Consider the following 22,733-nt stretch of genomic DNA (forward strand, 5'->3'; position numbering starts at 1 on the left):
CCTCTGGTCAGTTGGGGTCAGCTGTCCTGGCTGTGTCCCCTCCCAGCTCCTTGTGCACCCCCAGCCTGCTCGCTGGTGGGGTGAGAATCAGAAAAGGCTGTGTAAGCACTGCTCAGCTGTAACTAAAACATCCCTGTATTATCAACACTGTTTTTAGCACAAATCCAAAACAGCCCCATACTAGCTACTGCGAAGAAGATTAACTCTAACCCAGCCAAAACCAGCACACATGATCCACTGTTTGTAGGTCAGAAGAGGACAGAATCAAGCATGCTAACCTAAAACCACAGCAAATATGCACTGACAGAGCAGTTCTCCACATATTTCTGCCATGGAGCTGACTCCTTGCTGCCTCAAACCTTGCATAGCTGTTTGCATCTGTACTGTATCAGTACAAAGTAGTGTAATTAGAGAGTTCTGATTCAGGGACATTGCAAAATTCATTGCACAGTTGCAAGAAAAGCACTTCTGCACCCTTCCTACTCTTTTAAAGTAATTCAGCGAGACAGCTAGAATTTGGAGGGTTCTGGGGTTTGGATGGCAACTTCTGGGTATTTTGCTAAAGCAGAAAGGGGGACAGGAGCCTGCAGGAGTCCTGCAGCATGCAGAAGCACTGTTCACGCACTCTGCACTACTCACCACCTTGCCATGTGCCTAGGGGAAAGCCCTCATAACCTATGGCATCTAAGTGTGTCCATTTCTAAACCAAAAGATATAAAAATGCTTACTTAAGATTGCAGGACTTAGAAATTCTATTTTGAATTATTTACAGCAAACCATGACAATTTTTTGTGATTGAAAATATTATCTGAGAGGCATAATTTTGTACCTAGCATCACAAAATATTTTGGAACAAATATTCTGTATGAATTACAACAGATTGATTTACTTCTATGGAGCCTCAAAAATATCAGCTGGTGGCCAATTTGCCTCTGCACAATGGAGCATATTTCCTCACAAGCATTAAACTGTGGAGATGAAACTTGCTTATAAAGTGAGTGACATTTTACACAGTTGCTCTGTATTTTATATAAAGGCCACTTATAGAAGACTCCTGCTTCTTCCCTCCATTAAGCGGACCTCCTTTAAGGCTGAGAACAAGGTGTAGTAATAACACATCCTTTCATGCTGTAACACTTTTCATCTCAGGAGAAAAACATCAGAGCCACCGGCGTATTAGCCACCACTTGCAGGCAGATTCCCCTGATGCTCTTTTCCAGTCATCGAGTCCAAGAAGCAGCCTCACTGAAACCTTTCTCTAGACTGAAATCTGTTGATAGTATTTACCAGCAGATACTTTTCATTCTGTTTTGGTGTCAGTAAAGGGGATTTTTTTGGTACTGGCACGTGCAACATAAAACAGTGCTGCCAGCTACACCTGAGTACCCCCGACATCTCTGATGACAGGCAGTGCTGCTTCCGCTCCAGCACCTGGCAGGTACATATGTCTGTTTTGTCCTTGCCAACACTTGCTGGCTGGCCAGTATTATCATTTATAGCATTTTTATTTGTAATGGTGTTAGCTGGTTTGGCTTCATCTGTCAGTGCCTTGAAGGGTCGGGTTCTGGCATCAGCCCCTATTCAGCTTGGCTGGGTCTTCAGCTAAATGATCTCTTTCTGAATTAGGCAGCACCTCTGTTTAACATTCAATACTCTCTCTCTTTCCACTGAAGGACTGCCAAAGAAACACAACAGGACAGCACTGCGAGCAATGTCCGGACGGCTTCATTGGTGACGTTGTCAGAGGAGTGCCCACGTTCTGCCAGCCCTGCCCCTGCCCCCTGCCAGCACTTGCCAAGTACGTAAAGAGTTTCTGCTTCTCTTTGATTTGGGTTGGCTTTGGCCTTTTCCAAGGTGGGGTCAGCATCCCTTCCTGGATGCAGGAGACAAAGGCTGCTGCCCTTGCCAACTGGGGGAAAATAAGAGGACTTCCAGTTGCCCACATCTATAACCACAGGAAACAGCATTTCATTTAGAAGGTGCTTGTAACAATTCTTATCAAGAGGGAGAAGAAAATATTTGAGCAAATTCAAGTTCTTCCTCTTATGTAGGGGAGATTATTCAGCTGTCTGGTTAGCTCTGAAGTTAAGTTAAGAACTTAATTCTGCTAGTTAAGAATCCCTCAAAGACAAATTCTGTGGGAAGGTGGCTTCAGGGATGTATGTGGCTGAGACAGACAGACACACAGAAAGGTCAGTCCATGACCTCTGGATGGTAAAACCAACCATGAAAAAGCATACCCAGGCAGACTCTTGAGCAAGAAATGGCTGGATCTGGTTAATACAGGACAGTTAAAAGGAAGGGGCTGGACAACCCTGTGACAGGTACAGTGCCCTTCAGCTACCTTTGGATAAGAAATTTGGAAGCCTGACAGAAAACCAAGACAAAGCCAAAGAGCTCCAGCTGTTAGCCACTTTGTGCCTTCAGAAGAAACAAATAAGTACAAAGCATGACCAGCTATTAGAAACTGTTAGTGATACATCAGTAATGCAGGTGAAAGTAATTACCAGCTTCCTCCTGCCTGAGGTCCATGCTCTGAGAGAGAGGCATCTATGCAAATATCACTATAGTGCACAGAGGACATGCTAGTAAATACTTGGCATGGGTTAAAGCTATTGTTTAGTGAGATACCTACTCCTCTTGTGTTGTTTCCCATTTTGCTTTCAGCAGGGCTGCTCAGCAAAGGGGAATTTCCTCACTGTATTTGTTTGCGGTTGCTATAGGATTACTCATACAGCCTCAAGGTGGGATGAGCTGCATTTTACTCAGCTGCTCAGTGGCACAGGCTCAAAATGGCAATGGAGCAAAATCCCTCGGTCAAACTCCCACAGATCATCTCTTGGCTTTTGCAGCGAGCTGCAGACTTGTGTGGAGGGCTGTGGGGTGGAGAACAGCTATTGCTGAAAAACTGCAGCCTTGCCTGTACTAGAGAGAAAATCCTCCAGAGACGGGGAGAACCTGGCTTTGCTCACATTTGAAAGGACTTAGGAGTGAGTGAGCTCACAGACAAAGCAGACCACTTCCTCAGTTTCAGGAATGGCTGTAATGCCAGAAACAGTAGAATTACAACAGTCGGAAGCAGTGCTTTTTCCTTAGCAAAGGAAAGTGATTTTTTTTTTTAACCTGTTGGGCACAGAGCAGCCACTTTGGTGTAAGGAGGAGCTCTCTCAACCACAACGTGGGCCGCACGTGCCTGAGGCACTACCGCATGATGAGACCCAATCTCTACCGAGCACTGCTAGTCAAGCAAACATCTAGCCTGTCCTCCCTACGGCACAATTCGACAGAGCATGGCCGGGCCTGCATTCACCGAGTCCTACAGCACACTGAGCTCCGCAGCAGTGCCCCCCGACCGCAGAGCGCCAGCCAGCCTCCCAGCCCAGCAGGGCTTGGTGCAGTGGGACCAGCAGGGACCTGAGCTGCAGGCTGTCTCTGTCAGTGCTGCAGGACATGGGCACAGCGCCCAAGGAGCATTCCCTGCTTCAACACACTCCTCAGCCCTTCTGCTAGGGACATACGCCTCTCCCATGCCAGACCACTAGAGATAAAGAAGCCCTGAATTCAGAAGGACAGCAGCGTGGGATTGAGAAGGGAGAACAAAAGTTGCAAGGAGCCTGAATGCAGATGCTTCAGCATTAGCAGCAATATAGGAGTTAGACCTGATGATCCTCATGGGTCCCTTCCGTCTCAGGATATTCCACCTTCTGTGATATGTTACCCCTTTAAAACTACCTCAGTAAAAATCCACTTCAGTTTTTCAGGGTTTTCCCTCAGAAAAGTCCTGAAGGCAATAGTTAAAGGAATGTCCAGTCCTAATTTGCCTCATACCCCTATTTAAATAACATGCAGAAATTGCCTGTTCGGCTTCTTGCATGAGAGAGGTTTGACCACAGCAAAAGCCTTCAGCTGGGGCTGGAACAGGCAAATAATAATGACTGAGCGACATTCAGCCTTGCATAACTAAATTCAAAGAACAACCATTTGTTCGTTTTTTTACTATTTTTCCTACATTAATCTTACTACATTTATATTAAGTCAAAACAGTAACTACCAGAAAGCAGAGAAGCATTACATGCCCTAAATAAAGAACATCCAAAGGATGTTGTTTGGTACTCTGCTTTATTTTGGAAATAGCCAGTGAATTCATAATAGTTAGACAAAGTGACCAAATCTGTAAACTGACAGGCTCATCAGATATATATTTCTTCTTGGGGTTCATCTGTGTGTCTTTAGCCTTTTCTGGCCAGACTGTCTTCATATCTGCTATCCTGGGAACTTCTGGAATAACTTTTGGACATTACACACGAAGTGTAATGTCATATCTTTGGAATAAAAAAAAGGAGTTTTCTCCACAGTCCAGCAGATGTTACTTCTTTTCAAACCTGAGGGAATTTCATGAACTTTTTTCCCTAAAAGATCACAAAAAATACAAAACCTCGGGGAGGCTTCAGTCTTATTTCATAACTTAAATCCACAATGTGTTTTTTTCAACTATGTGAGGAATTAGCCTCTGTAAAAGAAGAGGAAGGGAGACAAACTCTTATGATTTTCTTATATGTTCTCAAAAAAAAGCTTTACTGAAGTTAATTTGAGAATTCTGTGAGAAGAATCTCATTTTATGTTGTCTCTGATTATATTAAATATTTTGAGACAGCACAGAACCAGGCACAGATTTATTTGACCCTGGTTGTCCCACCAACTGAGAAACGTTGGTGGGAACTAGAATTATGCAGGAATTCTTGTCACCTTTCAATGCTGCTCATTCCTGAAACAAGCAGCGCATGGCTCATGCTCCTTCCCATTGCTCTGAGTCTTTTTTCCTGTGCAAAAGGGATGCAACATGGCCACAGCTGCCCACCACTGTACAACTTGGTGCCTGTGTTTTGCAAGCATGAGCCTGCAGCTGGCAACTGCTGCCACTCACTACTCTGGTCACACTCCAGTGCTGGCAGGCATTTACTCACATGCATTGAAAACTAACTGGAAACATCTTTAGGACTGTATGTCTTTTTCCTGCAAATGTATTTAAGCCATGTCCATCACTGTGTTTGAAGAGTAGACAGTTTGTACTTTCCAAATCTGACTGCTGCTGCTCCTTGGGTCTCATATTTAGTTAAGAAAGCAAAGGAATTCATGATTTTTAATCACGGCAGTGAAAATTACAGCCCAAGCCACTATTGGGCTTGTTGGTCTCAGAAAAGGCCCCAGACTCTTTCCAGCTTACTCAAAGAGATGGTAGAGCAGTCTCAGTTACTGTAAATAAGGATAGCACCACTGAGTTCGGTTTTCACCACTCAGTACTTCCAGACTGGATGGGAGGAAACCTGTAGGATTTGCATAGGAAACTGCTGCACCCATTCCAGAGACTACATTCCTGAAGTGCTTATGTGGTGTCTTTCATAAGCAATATTTCACCCCTTAGACCAAGAGACAAAAAGTAATTAGCTTTGCATGATGTACACAATTATCCTCAGTCCTTTATCTAAAATGTGTGTATCAAAGCCTGCAGGTGTGTCTGATCTACACTGCAAGACAGGAACTTTCATATATATATATATATATATATATATATATATATATGTCTGCAATTATATAGCTCCACAGTGCTATACACTAATTAGTGCTTTCTACACAAATTAAAAAGACTAAACAAAGGGTATAATGTGAATAACATATGGAGCTTAAGAATACCTATTCAGCAACATGTAACCAAGAGCCAGAACTCATACTGACAGCAAATGTCCATAATGTAGTTAAGAAATACTCCCAAGTGTTTGTCATTGACTGCTATTCTAACTATTCATTCTAATGAAATTCCAGCTTTGCAGTCTCCTGTTACAGAAAAGGTGGAAGTGTGCGCTGTGTCTGTAAGGAAAACTATGCAGGGCCCAACTGTGAAAGGTAAGAAACTAATGGGGTGACTTACTGGTTGGCAATATTGAAGTCTAGAAGCCTTCAAGGGAATACTCCTACAATGGGAAGAAATCTTGTGCATGTGTTTTTACCAGGTTGAATCATGTCTGTTAAAGGCTCTCATTCAGTTCCTACTAAAAACCATAAGAACTTGCTATGGGTAAGACAGACATTTACATCTGATGTATTTTGATTGAGTTCTTGCACTTTGTGTACCTTCATGTGGTGATCTTCCTAAAAAGAATACAGTTTACAAATCAAAATACAAAATACAAATCAGAAACAGCAGCTGAAGTGAAAAATAGCCACCATATAGATGCCTCTTGCAATTCACCACGCTAAAGCATATAGCAGGCTTCTACCAACTAAATTTTTAAAAAGCAAAGGAGAAAATGCATTATCTAGTCAAAGTCTTAATGAGCAGATGCAGCTTTTCTAGTTAAATTTTAAGTGTACTTCACAGACATAATTCAATAAAGTAAAGCAAACTACCATAGGCCAGTGCTGCTTTTCAACTTTCCCTTATGCCCATAAACAATTTCCAGTAAATATCTTCTAAATAACAAAGTACACAAATACATGGAGCTATACAGCAGAAATAAAACTTACTCTCCTACATCATAAAGGGCCATGTAACTCGCTATGAACAAACATGGATGTTATTTTCATGAATGTCAGAGGCCTGATTATAATTCAGAAATTCTTGAGCAGCCAATAAATTAAAACAGCTGTAACACAAAGACTGAGAGGTATAGGACGGCTCAGACACTGGCTTCCTGAACACCTCTATTTGTTTTTCCTCTAAAGCCTCTGAAGTATTTAAGACTTCAGCCCACTGTCATTAATGGGCAAGTCTTGAATTCTTAATTAAATTAATTCAGTTCTTGAATACTTAACATGCTTAACACAACTATCAGAGGAGAGAGAAAGGGGATGCTTAAGATGCAAAGAGAAATCAATATGAAAAAGGTAAGACGAAAACAAAGAGTGAAGGCTTTTGCCCATACAAATGATGCAAAAACCTCAGCATATTACCTCTGCATCACTAAGATGGGGACAGCAATAGTGAAAGCCCTTTAGACAGATGACACAAAAATAAAAATACCCGCCCTTGCTTCCAGGCATGTGGCTGTATTCTTTTGTTCTTCCAGAATGTCAGATATATACACAAAGGATAATGCAGACAATTAAAAGGTCAGTGAGGTTTCTTAATGGTTATTAAAATGTCAACCTAGACTACAAGCAAATCAAATCCTATTAAATGAGTAGCAGATGCATAGTAAGAGCAGCAAATAGCATCAGCTTTGTTTTCTAATAGCCACTACCCAGCCTGACACTGCATCTGTCTCAGGGAAGGCAAAGCTAAATAGACGCATTAGAAAAAGCTACAGAAAGGAATTACCCTGTCCCAGTCACCATGCTAAGTCCTTGACTAACTGCTGGGGTAAGTGGAAAGCGGTGGCAAACGGGACTTTCCTCCTTGTAGGCTCCTGGCCCTACTCCCGTTTGTGTCAGAAATGACAAAAAGCATTTCAAAGATTAATGAGAAATACATGGCTTGTCCCTGTCCACTTGCTAAAGAGCCTCACTTACGCTGCTGCTGGGCACTGCCAGCGCTCCCTGTTCCCACCGGTGGCTATCGTGCCATCAACACGCTGGCAGGAGGACTGGGGGATCCTGAACAAGAGAGGGCATTGCCCCATCCTTCCCTGCAGCCCAAATGGCAGTTCATGTGCCCAGGGAGAAGGCGGCTACATCCCCCTCACCACCCTCCCTCCCAGATCTCCGCAGCAGTCGGTGACAGGCGCCACGGGGCAGTGAGCTGCAGGACACCCCTCCGCGGGCAGCGCGTGGGATCTCCAGAGCAGCACACTGGGAGGCAATCTGCTCTGTTTCCTCTGGCATGCATGTAGGAGGCTTTCTTGTGCTGCTCCAGGCGCTTGGCACAGACCTATCCAGTTTATGTTTGCCAGCAAATGGTGTTGTGAAATCACAGAGGCCTTTGCTAGGAACTGGGAAACCAGCTTCCCAATCTGAAATTTAGGAATGAATTATTTTGCTCCTGGACTTCAGCAATGGGGCATTAAGGTGGCAGCAGATGAAATCCAGGTTTTGTTAATGCCTGAATGTTAAAAAAGATAACTGAAGAAATGATACTTTAGTGTCTGAAGTGCATAGAGGAAAAAGGTTCTTTTGGCATTGCCAGGGAAGAGGAAGTTAATTTCTTACTCACCAGTAATTACAGGAAGCAAAATGGCTGTAAAATGAAACAAAGATAACTTAGCAGCTTTATTATGGGAGAGGAAATATTCTTTGCTAGCAACAGAGAGCCATTTATTGATACAATGGAGGAAAATACAGGTACCACAGGCCTCTACTTTTTCAGACTGTAAATTGCAGAGATAGAGCCATATGTTTCCGTCCAGTGGTCTCTGCTCTTCTCATGTTCTACCAACGATTGAAAAGAGGCCAAGCATGGTCCAGCCCCATGAGATGCACTGAGTGGCAAAGGGAAGGGGAAAGTGAAGGTGACACATTTATTTCCAGCTCTAAAAGTTTCTATTTGTTTTAGACAGCTACTGCAGATGAGGAGATATAGCTAATAAAAGTGAGTCAGATGGTCATAAAAAGCAGCAGTTAGAAAATATATCTGTGAGGATGTGAGGAACTGTCCACTACATTACTGGCAAGTGAACTGGGTGGTATATTTCAGAAAAGAGGGAAAAAAAAATCACCTTGCCCTGATGAGAGGGCAGACATTGTGGGCCTGACAGGAATAGTACACAGTCTTTAGTAGATGCTGGCTGAAAGCCAGAGCTCGACAGCGGAAGGCAAAATGCTGGTCTCGCCCCAGCACTGCTCTGTGGTTTCTGTGACTCTGTGGCCACATTAGACAGATGACCATTTGGAAAATACCCAGCTACAGAAAATGAAAAAGAAACTCTGCAAGATTTTGAGAGTTCAAGATAAAGGAAATTAATTTTTTAAAACCCCAGAGGGGGTCCTTTTCTTGTTCAAACTTCAGAAACATACTGATATTTTGAAATTTGGGGAAATACTACAATCTCAGATTGGCTGAAATATTAGAAAATTACAGCAAGACTTTTGGCATGACCAAATAGTAGCATTACCCATCACTGCCTGCTCTAACTTCCACGGGAACAAGAAGCGACTCCACCAAAATCAGCTAAATGACACTTATTATGCTCCATGTCACATTCACAGTTCTTCGAGAGGTGCACAGAACTCCAGGTCACATTTTTATTCTTTACATCTGGGTCACCCAAGTGATAAGATCTGTACCAAAGATTCTGGCAGTGCTGCAAAGAGAGAGAGTCTTTGCCATTGGCAAAAGCAGTGTCTGAGGCAGCCAAGTGGTTTATATTAAGATGCTTAATATTGTATGTGTTTTTACTGTGGGGGTTCAAGACTGGAACATGAACAAAGCAGCACTGAGGAAATTATTTTTTAAAAAAATCAGCAAATGTAGGAACAGATCAAAACTGGATGCTCTTATCAGATCTCCCACATTTTCACTGTTCAGACATAGCAGAAGTGGGATTTGACTATGTTTAGATTTTAGGAGACAACAGACCTCAGCTCAGGTCCCCGGCCAAAAACCTGGGAAAATTAAACTAAACTGCCTGAGAGCTCGCCCTCCCCACCCACAGCAGGACAAACAGCATCTTAAAACAGTACTTTATGGATGGGAGAAAAGACAGGGACAAAAGGGTGATAAAACAGGGTGAAATACAATAACTGCTCTTTACCTAAATCACTGCAACTATTCAATCCTCCAATTTCTTCAGTAAGCAATTGCTACACTAGCTAGTTATCTCCCTCCCTGCAATTCTTCATTCCCAGTTTGGGGGTGCGAGTCCTTGATGTCTGTGCCTCAGTCTGCTTGGTCATGGACCCTCCTGCCACCCTGCAGTGACACCATGAATGGCATGGGCTACCCCTGTCCTGCTCGGCACTGCCTAAGCCACCAGCACCTCCAGCAATGCCTTTGCTCGAGGATTTGCTCCTGCGAGCTGCTCCATGCCCACTCCAGTGCCGGCTCTGTTCACCTCGCTGCTTGGTTTGCAAAGGTTCCTCTAGCTCATATGATCAAGCACGCTCCCTGCTACCAGCAGAAACTCCTTTAGCTGAAACCCCCTCCTTTCTTTCCAAATGGTGACACCAAATCTATTACCTTGTCTTAGCTTAGGGTCACTGGTCATACAAGGACGTCAGGCACCGCTGGTTTGTCTAGACTTTCAATAACCACTACAGTTTCAACATCTCTTCCATTTTAAAATGTAGCAAGTTTTCCACAAAAACGCTTCCCAAATGTGACAAGACATGAAAAGCAATTTGGACCCATTTCAGGCCTCCCCCGGAGTGCTTGTTACCCACCTCCCTCTCACCCTCTGCAAACCAACAGTGGAATCCTCCCCTCCTGGGCTGGAGAATGCACTCAGCCTTTTGTCCTCAGCCAGCCAGCAGGCTAACAGTGAACAAATCTGAAAAATGGAGGCTGGTTCAGTGCCTGGGGTTTTTTTTGCAAAACCCAGAAACCATCCCAATGCCTCACTATAGTGGTATTTATATAAGACTTTTCTGTTATATGCATTATAATGAAGATAAGGTCTGAACTTCCTCTGAGTTTCAGCATCATGAAATGCAGTCTTTTACCCCAGTTTCCTATATAACACAATATAGTTGGTGAGATTCAAAGCTGAAAGACACCAAAATAAACACTAGAGCTGCCTCTCTGCCAAGGTCACTCTGTCACAGATTTTAAAACAATAGGGAACAAATCATTTTACTGCTAAAGGCATACACCAAAAAAATAACAGTAACTGGCGTGATTGAGATACCAGGAGTGTTCAAGAAGGGAAAGATATATGACTGTACAGATTAAGATTAGAGCACAAAATATTCTCTGCAGGAATATAGCTCCTAATTTGCCTTCTGTCCTTTCATAGCTGCAGACCATCGTCAATTCATGGTGACACAAATAAGGTCAGAGAAAAAATTGTACCACAGATGGGAATGTCATCGATCATCATCTCTGGGCTTGCTCTTCCTTTCAGGTGTGCCCCCGGTTACTATGGGAACCCCTTGTTAATTGGAAGCAGTTGTAAAAAATGTGACTGCAGTGGCAACTCAGACCCAAACCTGATTTTTGAAGACTGTGATGAAGTGACCGGCCAGTGCCGCAACTGCCTGCACAACACCACCGGGTTCAAGTGCGAACGATGCGCTCCAGGTTACTATGGGGATGCCAGATTCGCTAAAAACTGTACAGGTACTGTCTCTAGTTTAGTAAAGCACAGCACAGTGCAGGACATCATGGCCTATTGATGATCTCCCAGAGATGCCTGAATCAGTCATCAGACGCCTGTGGCTCTGGGAGGCAGGGGGTGCTGCTGGCAGCCTACCTGGCGGGATAATTTAGATGCCTGTTTGGCTGAATCATCCCAGGCACTCACCCTCTTTCCATTGCCCATGAGGGACTCTCAAACCCCAGACCCCAACATTTCAAACACCTGGGCACAATGAATGTAGGCACTGTTGTGTCTTGGATCTTGTTTTAAATAAGGGTCTCTAAGCTTTCCTTGGGAAGAGACTTTACCTTTGTGTTTGTTCACACCCAGAATGACCACTCAGACTGATGGCACTTAAAGACTTGGAAGCAGTTTTTATGGGAACAGCATCATCCTTCCTATCCTGACCCAATCCCTGATCATTTTCTGCTGTTTTTCATACTGATAATGTATTCTGCATTTCCCACATGTCTGTGTAATCTTGCTGGTTACTGTGTTTCCACACCAGAGATGACTGTTCTGCCAGGGTCTGATAAAGTGTTACCCAGAGGATCTTACCAAAACATACCTACACAGAGGAGGCACAGTGGTTTATGTCCTCTAATACAATTATTCACCTAATTTTCATGGACTTAGATCCAGATAGAACATTGGTCTCATTTCTTTGTTCTTGCTTTGGCTCTGGGAGGAGAGAGTACATCCTCTTTCAAAGCACCAAGGAATAGCCACAGCTAAAGGCAAAATGCAGGTGCTCAGAGCTCAAGGACCTCGGGGCTCCCTCCCAACCCCTTTGCCAGGAGCCTTCCCTCAAGGACCAGAATGCAAATGGAATAGATGGATCAATCCTAGCTCTTAGCTGCCTTGAAGGTAAGACACAGCCAAACCACATACCTAACCTGGACCTTTTAAGTGCTTCTGGGCCTCCAGGTACAGGCCTACAAGCATCAGGGCCTTAGCAATGTCTTGATCGACCTGCGTCCTTCTTGCAACCCACTGTACTTGGACTTTGCTTTTTATTAGCTTACTATAAAGTGCTAAGGTGTTTTTTGAGACCTGCAGGATGGAGGTTGCAAAGATGCTCTGTACTCAAGTGCCCTTTGTGCTGCTGTCTTCATTTGTAGGGGACCACATATGATGCCACTAGTGGTCCCTTTTGGTATTAAGTTCCAGTGACAGCTAGAAGTTGAGCGTCCATCTCCAGGCTGTAATACCCATCACTAAGTAACATGCTTAAATTTCATTTAGGCTGAACGGGGAGAGATGGTGTACACACACAGTAATCCCAACAGCCAATCCCAGGTATCCAAATCAGTAAAAAAGACAGTAGCTGTGGGGAACAGTGTGCCCCAAAACCCACCTCCTGCCTGGATCTGGGCACCCAAGACATGCCTGAAATTCAACATCTCTGTGATATTGAGGTTGCAAAAGCAAAACTTATTTATGCTCTTCACTGCCTAATTCAGTTCACCGGAGTCGATTTAACTGCAGTTCTTCCATAAAGAATGACAGGACCTAGTTTATGGCTCCTGAATACCATGAGGCAGGAGAAACGCACCCAGAACTTTAAGTCAGCAAACCACAGCAATCATACCCTGGCCATGCGCAAAAGCAGAGCTTCAAACAGCTAAGAGACTTTGCCAGAAGTCTGAGGATTACAGGGCATTCCAAGAGCCTAAGCAGGTTATACAAGACATAATTTTGGAAGGCATCTCTGAACATAGAATTTTTAACCTGTAGTTAAGTCACACTTCCATCACCTCCATGTAGTTTTGGGTTGCACCCTTAAGGACTTGCAGGAATTAAAGGCAGAATGCTTCAGTATTATTTACGTTTCTGAGGTACAGTTTAAGTGGAATTTCATGGTATATATGTATATATATATATGTGTATATGTATATGTATAAAGGACTTCTTTATACAGGTTTTTCATGCAGACATGAGCTTGGTAATTCTCTTCATTAACAAATTTTCATGTGGTGTTTGATCTTTGCTAAAAATAAGAAGTGCCTTGGCACTTGAGTATGTTATGAGAGGTACAGCATTTCTCTATTTAGGAGTAAATATAATCTTGTAGTTGACTCTAGCAAATTCTGATTTTGAAGTATTGTGCTAAACACCACAATGTGCTGTGCTTGACACTACTGCATAGATTGCCCGCACTGATCAATACATCCATGATATCCAAACTATCCAGGTAGTTTACAAGGTAAACTTATACTTCGTTTGGCATTTTGGAGCAATTAGGAACTCATTTAGAAAAACATAGATTCTGAAATAAGACAAATACCTTCTTTAAAATACAAAATTGCAGAAAAGAGCATAGTGTAAGAAACAAGAGGGTCTACATACATGGTTTCCACAGAGCACCTCAAAGGGTATATAGAACAAAAAAAATGCAAGGGCACTAAAAGAACAAACAGCTTTATCCATCTATCACCTTTTTTTTTCTTCTGAGCAAAAGACAAAATCTGTTTAGCTGTGGATAGTAGTATTCAGCTTCTTCTCAATAAATTTTTTAACCATGTGTCTTTTAGCAACATTTCAAAGCTTTCCACAAATGTCCCTCAGAAATAAAGGTAAATTTAGAAGATTCCTCCACCAGTAAGTCACAGTAGAGTGGCATTGAAAGTCTTCATTCCCTACTAAAAATGTGGTACCTCCTAAACAAGTAGGTGAAAAATTGTTGAAAATTTTTGAAATTAATTTACTATAAGCATTTGTGTAGCAGATTAAGAATTATCCATTTCAATAAGAAGATACCATTTGATTTTCTCGCGCACCAATCTCATGTAAATTTTAATCATGTAACTGAAATCTTGCCACCTGTCTTGGTGATAGCCTAGATCCCATTATATAGGTAAAGAGAAATCTCTGCTTTCAACTGAGGCTTTTATTTCACCTCTTAACAAAAGAAATAACAAATTAAAAAACCTGTGAATCCACGAGCTGGGAGATACCCAGTTCATAAAGGTTGTGGTGAGGTCAAAATATCAATTGCCCCGCAAAACTCATAACCAAATTCTGTTCTCACAATGGGACAAAAACTGAGTAGATCTGCTAACACTGGTTCAGTTACACAGAATTACTCCAATGTTAGTGCATCATGTTTACTATAAAGCTGTATTACACATTTTCCCTGATAATTCCTCGAATGTGCAATGTGGAATGTAAATACAAGGGTAATTCATAGAGAACAATGAATGGGCTGCAATAAAATGGCAGTAAACAGTTTTGTTATATGAGATTCTGCTGAAACTGTGAATCACAAGAGCAAAACAAACTCCACATAAGTCACTGCTGTTCTTATGTTCTGTTGAGTTTTTGTTATCTTTAAAATAATATATTTTAAAAGGCCAATTAAACCTTGAAAGAGACACTTTAGATTAAAAATTGTACTTTTTAAAAAGCCACTTGTGTTGGCAGTAAATATGTAGCTTACTCCAGTTTTAAAAAATGCAAAAGTTAATTTATTCTTCATTGCAAGTGGAAGGAGATATTTGCTTTTTGACATCCTCAAGCTGATGATAGAACTGGAGTCCACTATCAATCCCTGATAGCTGGAAAGCTTACTTAGTGGCAGCCTGACACAGCATTGATAAATCCAACAGGTCTGTGGAGAGATTTGTAACTAATAATTAACTTTAGTTGTACTGCTTTCCTTAGCCCATCTCCTAAACGCCACCCTCTCTAGGCGGTGATGCATGATGGCCCAGCTGGGCAACTCTGGCCTTGCTGCTTCTGCTTGTGACCAGCTGGGAAGCTCTGAACTGAACTCTGAAGTCGCTTCAGCACAGGCTCTCTGGTTCTGTTTCCTGTCTCATATTTTATCTGGTCCAGTTCAACCACAGTGCTAAGAACACCTTTTCTACATACTCAAGGAAAAATCAGACCAAGAAACCCTTGATTTTGGTTTGACTATCCATGCACAATCCTAGGTACAATCGTTTCACTAGTCTTGGAAGGGAAAAGGTGGGTTGTACATTTTGAAGACTCATCTCTCAAAAATCCTTTCTTTTTCCCCCAGAATGTAACTGTGGAGGGAGAATGTGTGACAGCCAGACTGGAGAATGCCTCGCAGACAGTCCTGAAGTTTCTCCTGGCACGGACTGCCCAACCATCAGTAAGATTATAATGAAAACACCAAAAATTAGTATCGCTTTTGTATTTAGATGCTTACAAATACTAACTTAAGAGCTTGGTTCTCCAGTGGGCTCAGCACTTTGACCTTGGTCACACAGGGCACGTAAACATGTGAATATGCACAATGGTCTGCTGACTGGGTATTTAAACATGTTGTCACTTGCTTGACTGAGTACATGCATACGTCCAACTCCGTGATACAGACTGAAAGTTTAGGTACAAACTGCGGAGCAGTAGGGAAGTATTGCCTGCAAAATAATATTCTGGCCCTAAAACCTGCCATCACCACTTCATCTGCATCGCCTTGCATATAATTTCTGGTTTTCTAATTGTACACCTAATATAAACTGTTGCTGTTGACAATTTGACATAAATCAATCAGGCAGCTGCTTTTCCACTATCACCTCCCCTATTCTAACTACAGGAAGCCTGGGGAGTTTCCAGAAGTACTATGTTGTAACTACTGGTAACCAATGATATTTTTTTAAATGTTAATGTAATTATGGCTGTGGTATAACGCAGACCATGTAGCACACATGGGTTCCTAAGCTGACTCCCAAGAAGAGGGGTTGTGTGCCTGGAAGTGCAACCAGAAGGAAAACATTTGGGAGCTGCTGCCATCAAGAACACAGACTACACAATACCAAGCAAAAATTTCTGTAGGAATCTATGTTTCATGTTCACTTAAGTCTCTTGCATTTAATTGTGGCACCAATGTCACTAAAAGCAAGGTGGTATTGCAAGCATTCAGCAGGGACAAGGACATAGTTCCGCACAAGTGTATGCCAAACATGTTATAACTGTAATTTTAGAAGTTGCCTTCCTAATCAAATAAGCAGCCAAGAGCCCATCTGCTGGACATCCTTACTTCTCATACCACCAAATTTTAAATAGAGAGTTTTGGGTTCTGACAGAATGAAGTTTTTTTTTTTACATCCATCTGTTGTTCTTTGGGCCACAAACATGCAGAGCCTCTAGGGAATAGCCAGGAAATGCCTCCTCTCTCTCTTCCTACTGATTACCGTGCCACCACAGCAGCCTCTCAGAGTAGTCCCATCTGGTGCTGCTCAGCTGGAAGCATCATGACTGTACTGTGGGACCTTGGAAGTGGGTGGATGAAAGTGAAATAAAAATGGGGATCCACCAATGACAAAGAGAGGGAACACCCCGGGGCAAGACCACTGTAAAGTGAATTTGAGATATTTGCTGTTCACCAACACAAACACTAAAGAAAAATGACACCTTTTTATTTTCTTATCAGGCTGCGATAAATGTATCTGGGATTTGACAGATGACATCCGATTAGCAGTTCTGGCTATCGATGAAAGCAAATCAACTTTACTGAGCATTTCTACAGGTGTTGCAGCTCAAAAGCGCTTGAATGACCTGAACCTTACTGCCACCCATCTCCAGGTACAAACATGGATGAAATTTTATTTTTTCATGTAATTCTAATCCATGAATTTCCATTCTGTTCCTGTAGATTTTAATCCCTGCCCTCACTAGAGAAATAATTTGTTTTCAGATGCACTGACTTTTTTCCCCCACACACAGGAGGCAATGTCCAAAAAAAAGAACCATGTTGTGCTTTGGACCATCCAGGTTGATGATGCTGCAGATGAAATGAATGATCTCCTGAGAGAGGCAGCGACACTTGATGAACAGGTTTGTTTATAGCCCCCCTGCCAGAGCTCTGAGGGGTTGCAGTTTGTCATATTCACATGCTGGCATAAAAAGTTAGTATAGAATAGTTCCAGTTGGAAGAGACCTGCAACAATCACCTAGTCCAACTGCCTCACCGCTTCAAGGCTGACCAAAAATTAAAGCAAGTTATTAAAAGCATTGTCCAAATGCCTCTTAAACACTGACAGACTTGGGGCATCAACCACCTCTCTAGGAAGCCTGTTCCAGTGTTTGACCACCCTCTCGATAAAGAAATATTTCCTAACATCTAGTCTGAATTCCTACATTCCCAAAACAAGAGTAGGAGTATCCTGAAAGATAGTTGGGAGAACTTTTTATTTCTCTTCTCTATGTCTAGATTTTCTACTTTACTTTAGCTCTGAATTAAAAGCATAAATGACCTATCAAGTCCTTTTCCCAGAAATGGAAGGCTGTAGGGCCAAAGACTGTAGAATGTGGTCAGAGGTTTGTCACATATCACAAAAAGCCTCCCCTCAAGATATGAGTTCCCACCTACCCCCCTACACAAGTTTGATCTGAGACAGATACATTGCCTTTCCATTTCACATTTTGATTTCTAATTAAGCAAAGTAACCAAAAACTAATTCAGATTGACTTTGGGAGTAGTTGTACTGTATCTATTTTACATGTATACTCTGATAAAATAAAATTAGCCCAATTAGACACTTCAAAATACATCACAAAACTGACAATTTAAGGGGTTTTTCATGTACCCACTGAGATGGGAGCCTGATCAGCACTCAAGATATGTTTTATCACAATTGTAATCATAAATGTTGTATCTACATTCAGTTGCCAGGCTATAAAATTAAGGTTATCTGCTCTCAGCTCACATAACACTTTTACTGCACCCTAGAAGAATCCTGATATGATATACATTAAGAAAAGAAATAGGGTTCAAAATTGCTTCTCCTCTATTTTAAAGAGATATTATTAAATACTTTCTGTCGCTAAGATATGTATGTATTAGTGAGATACATCACTCTATGCTGTTCCCACAGATAATCACAGCTGTAGTATGACTAGAGTACATTTCATTCAGTATTTCTAATGCTTGTTCCACATGAATACTTGTGATTGCTTGTAAAGGCAGGGAAATAACAGCCCCAGACTCCCACATTGAAAGGAATACCACAGTAATAACTCTGAATATATTGAACTTCTTGCTCTTTCAAGGCACTTTTATGGAAAACAGGTGCTAGGGCCTTGAGTGGGTTTTGCAGAGATGTGCCGCATCTTCCATCCAGAGCATTTCACGCGCACGTTCCCATGTCTGAGGGGGTTGCTGCAGGTTCTGATCTAAACCCCAATGGCAGGATGAATGTACCAACTGTAGGTAAATCATCCTGCTAAATGAGAAGAGTAAATGTGACCTGTAACTCCCTGAGTCTGCTTGGGATGAGCTTAGGCTAAACCACCACATAGCTCAATCCTGAATATTTGGCAGCGACCTGGGGGAGGTCAGCACATTTCCTTCCTGGGCTCTTAGCAAATTTCAGGATGAGCCTCCATACATCAGCGAGAATTCGAGGGTCCCGAAGAGTACCCCTCACTCATACTGCTGTGTTTCCCATCAATCTCACAGCAATCAGCCAACCGGTCTTGGCAATTCCCCAGGTGTTCAATAGTTAAAGAAAAATCTGTCAAGGAAAGAGTATTATGTAAAGGCAAGCATGTGTAAAAACAATAAGAAGTTGCTTAAAATAATCTTGAAGTGGTGATGCTGAGTGACAGAGCATCCACAAGAAAACCTGACAGCAATAAAGGAATACAAATAAAAACCACATTGCTTGCCCTACAAAGACTAAAAAACAAAGTAGAAATAAAACTAAAACCCTTCTATTAAGCCTCACAGTCACTTTGCGCGGGTGCCTGCCCACTCCCATGGCGCTGGCCACGCTGGTCCCACCAGCAAGCACCAGCTGGGGCCTCTGCAACCCCCCAGTAAAACCACGCTCATGGGTTGCGGCCACTGCTGGTGCTGAACCTGCAGCCCTGCTAGGCTTAGCTGTGCCAGGCTGGAGGATGGCAGCAGAGTCCTCTGCCGTTCTTGCAGGATTTAGCAAATATGAAGTGAGCACACCAACAGCCAAATATCTTCTGGCTTATGAGGTGTCAGGGCACCCCAAACCCATAAACTAATTTTACAGCAGGAATTTTTGCTGCTGCAGCCCCAACAAGGACTATGAATCAAACACCTTACCACTGGCAAGCGTGTGGTATGGACTTACACATGCGCACACACACACACACACACACACTGTCCAGGAAATATCAATGGCACAACAGTCATTTTTTTTTTCTCCTTCCTGGGAAATACAGTGAAAATTGAATCTAAGGACTCCCAAAGTCAGGGACCATCTAGGAAAGATGACAACTATGACAGAGTAACTCTTCATTTCCCTTACATGTTAGGGAACACAATGCAGAGTATAGCCTCCAATGTAATATAGTATAGGAGGGTAGCTATGCTCTGCAGAGTATTTTGAATCCGTGTGCTTTTTCTTAATTTTAACAAGTTGCAGAGCTTGGGACCACACTTGAGGGAGACACTGATCTAAAAATGGTTGTGAGCTTGACACATTATTCTGCAGTCTATATGCTTACTCAGGAAATGCCATACCCAGCAAAATGAGACAGCCCTGCTGAATGCCTAGGAGACTCAGCAGATGGGAGTTTTACAACTATACATAATTTATGGCAATTTGATTGCAGCAAATGATGGATAAATATGGGACAGATTTTAATCTCTCACTCTGCAATTCTGAAAACACTGACAAGACAGCCCTTCACTTCAAACACCTCTGTAAATACCACTTTATATGATAAATGGACTTTCACAAGCTCATCAGGAGAAAGCAAAATGTGTGTTTACACTGCTCATCCTCACACATCCATATGGATCTGAAAAGAAATCTAATGGTTTCTAATGGCTCACATGGTTTATTCATAGGGAAATGAAGCATCCAGCAAAGGCCTACTGGTACAGAAGGAAACCATGGAGACCAACAACCGTGCTACTCAGCTTGTGCAGCAGCTCAGTAATATGAGGGATAACATTCAAGGTAAATAGATTTCTTTCTGGTTCAGCTCAATGTCATGCATGTATTAACAAAACCTCCAGCAAAAAAATGTCATAGCACCTGGGCACTCTCGCAAAACAACCCACACAGAAGACTTTTGCAGCCTGCAATGCCGTGATGAAAAGCTGACTCTCTTAAAAGATAGCTGACACTATGGGTGACTTGATCTGACACCCAGAACAAGAGCTGCTCTTTCTTTTTGCTCTCTTTGACAGAGCAAAATAATAATACATTAAATACTTCAGGCTAATTCAGCTTGTAGCCTTTGTCTGTTTGACTAACTCCTCAAGGTATTTATACATACCCGTGGTAAAAAAAACTGTCAGTATCAGACTGGGGCTGGATGAAGGCACCAACACAAGCATAGGATAGGAGATGAGAGCGCTCCATGTTGCTCCATGTCTTATTTGTCAGCAGATTCATGCAAGTGCACTTTTCCCATCCTGCTGATAAGTAATGGAGGCCATATGAACAGCTAGACAGATGTTTTAAAAACTGTGCTTTCCCTTTTGAACCCTTGGCAGTCAGTTAGGTCTGACTAACTGGTGATCCCACTGGTGAGTGTTACTTCAAATGCAGTTTTTGCCTTTTAGCAACCTGTTGCTGAGTAGAATAGTGCTGGTTCATACAGCTTAATGTCGATGTTTCTAAACAGAAAAGGACACTGAATAGCAAATAATTGGGTGAACCTAATGCTTTCCCAAGCTCAGCGTGGGAGGTAGTGGTGATTTTCTCCTCAAGCTGCTTATTGCTTCATCTGACCAGAATTTCCAGTTGAGTTTGGGTCCAGACACTGTACAGAGCATTACAGACTAGCTCTTGTCCTCTTTTTCTTTTTTTTTCTGAAATACAGAAGAAGAATCAGAAAACTGCATTTTCAATGCCTTTTTTTTTTTCTGCAAAGTAAGCATGGCCTTTAGTAAAAGTGAAAAGCAGAATTGTAAACTGCGTGGCTAGTGCAGACCATCAGAAGTGGTTATTGTGATGCGGATTCACAGTAGGAGAGATAAACGTAATGACAAACTCCCAAAATTAGGAAAAGAGTGAAACCAAGAACTTTTTATGTTAAAATGTTGGGACAAACTGTAACCTATTGTCTCAGTGTCATCTGTCCATATGATGTGAGGGGATGCAGACAAAACTTATGAATTTCATCTTTGGGCAACATGGTAGAGCAATAAAAGCATCTCCAGAACTAGCATAAATTTCAAAATTTATCTTCTGACTGTAAATGTATGTACTTTACCCCTTCCCAGATGAAGATCTTTTTCTTTAGAGCCTGTTAAACCTCCTGCATCTTCAAGAATTTTTACTTTACTATATATCAAAGGATAAATGGCAACAGTGAACAACTTCCCAAGCACAGTTGCTCTTAAAAAAAGGTTTCCTAGTCAGAAATTATAATCTTCATCTGGAATATCTATGACATATCATCACCATGGTGATATATAAAACTGAGATTAAACCAATTGCAGTCTCTTCTTTTGTACCTACAGAAAGCAATAAAACACCAAGTGAACATACTCAGAAGCATCTCTGTCCCCTGTACGCCTGCATCATGACAGCCTCCACCCTACCATAGAGAACAGATTTTTCCCAGTCCTTGGCAAAGCCAACAGTGTAAGAAAGCTGTATATGGCACCAGAATAGAAAGGCTGACTGGCAGCTGAGGTTAAACAGCTCATTTTCAATTAATAGAAATACTTTATTAACAGACCTGAGCACTTCTGTCTTACGGCAATTACTGCAAGCTCTGTGGTAAGTTGTATAAGGAAGAGCAGTTACATACCAACTGTTACCCTTGCTTATCCTTAACTCTACAGGTGTTGCAACCATCGCTTTATTTCAACAAACATAGTTAACATATCCTATCACACAGAAGAGGCAGGCTGAGACTATGCTTATAGGAGGTTACATCTGTACTACCTTCTTACACCTGTGATGCTAGATCACCTTTGACTGGTCACTGTCACATCTTATTTCTACAATCATTGAGCAAAAGTGTCAGCATGAGCCTCATAGTATGTCACCAACAATCACTGGGTGACGTCTGGGGATAGTCCTTTTGTATTATTAATTGGTTTTGGGCAGGAAAGGAACCACAGAAGGCAGAAATGTATGTAGTTTGGCACACAAATAGCACAATCAGGTTGAGCTATCTTTTAAGAAGCCACACTCATGGCTGTGAATAAAAAGAGTGTGCTTGTTCACCCAGAAAGCATTTGGATACAAGTGAATGAAAATTACTTCCACCATGCTCAAAACTATTCTTCTACAGGGGCATCACCACCTGCAGAAGGCAAGCCACTCATTACTGAAGGGAAGGTGTGCGTGCTGCGCATGCCCGTGCCAGCATGAGAAGGAGAAAGAAATCCATAGAGCCACTGGTGGTGATCAGTACTGCTCAGTATGAGACTTTAAAGCTTCACTAATGAACTGAGAAGCCAGCCAGAAACTGCATACATAGACACTCTACGAAATAATCAGTTGTGCCACAATTGCACATCTATTTTTTATAAAAATCTTACAGATGTATAGTGCTGGTTTTGCCAGCTCTGGTTTCCCACAAAAGTACTGATGA

The 22,733-nt window shown here is 42.2% G+C and overlaps 1 protein-coding gene across 1 annotated transcript in view; it reads left to right on the top strand.

Annotated features, from left to right (window-relative positions):
- LAMA4 (laminin subunit alpha 4) overlaps positions 1 to 22,733 on the top strand; it is a 107,819-nt gene that overhangs the window by 33,258 nt on the left and 51,828 nt on the right. The window contains exons 3-9 of the mRNA XM_009511816.2: positions 1,674 to 1,798; positions 5,821 to 5,901; positions 10,992 to 11,206; positions 15,250 to 15,345; positions 16,627 to 16,778; positions 16,920 to 17,030; positions 20,023 to 20,134. Coding sequence (XP_009510111.2) covers positions 1,674 to 1,798; positions 5,821 to 5,901; positions 10,992 to 11,206; positions 15,250 to 15,345; positions 16,627 to 16,778; positions 16,920 to 17,030; positions 20,023 to 20,134 — 892 coding nt within the window. The remainder of the gene's footprint in view (positions 1 to 1,673; positions 1,799 to 5,820; positions 5,902 to 10,991; positions 11,207 to 15,249; positions 15,346 to 16,626; positions 16,779 to 16,919; positions 17,031 to 20,022; positions 20,135 to 22,733) is intronic.

The sequence above is a fragment of the Phalacrocorax carbo genome, chromosome 3 (genome assembly GCF_963921805.1).
Source record: "Phalacrocorax carbo chromosome 3, bPhaCar2.1, whole genome shotgun sequence".
Classification (NCBI taxonomy): Eukaryota; Metazoa; Chordata; class Aves; order Suliformes; family Phalacrocoracidae; genus Phalacrocorax; species Phalacrocorax carbo.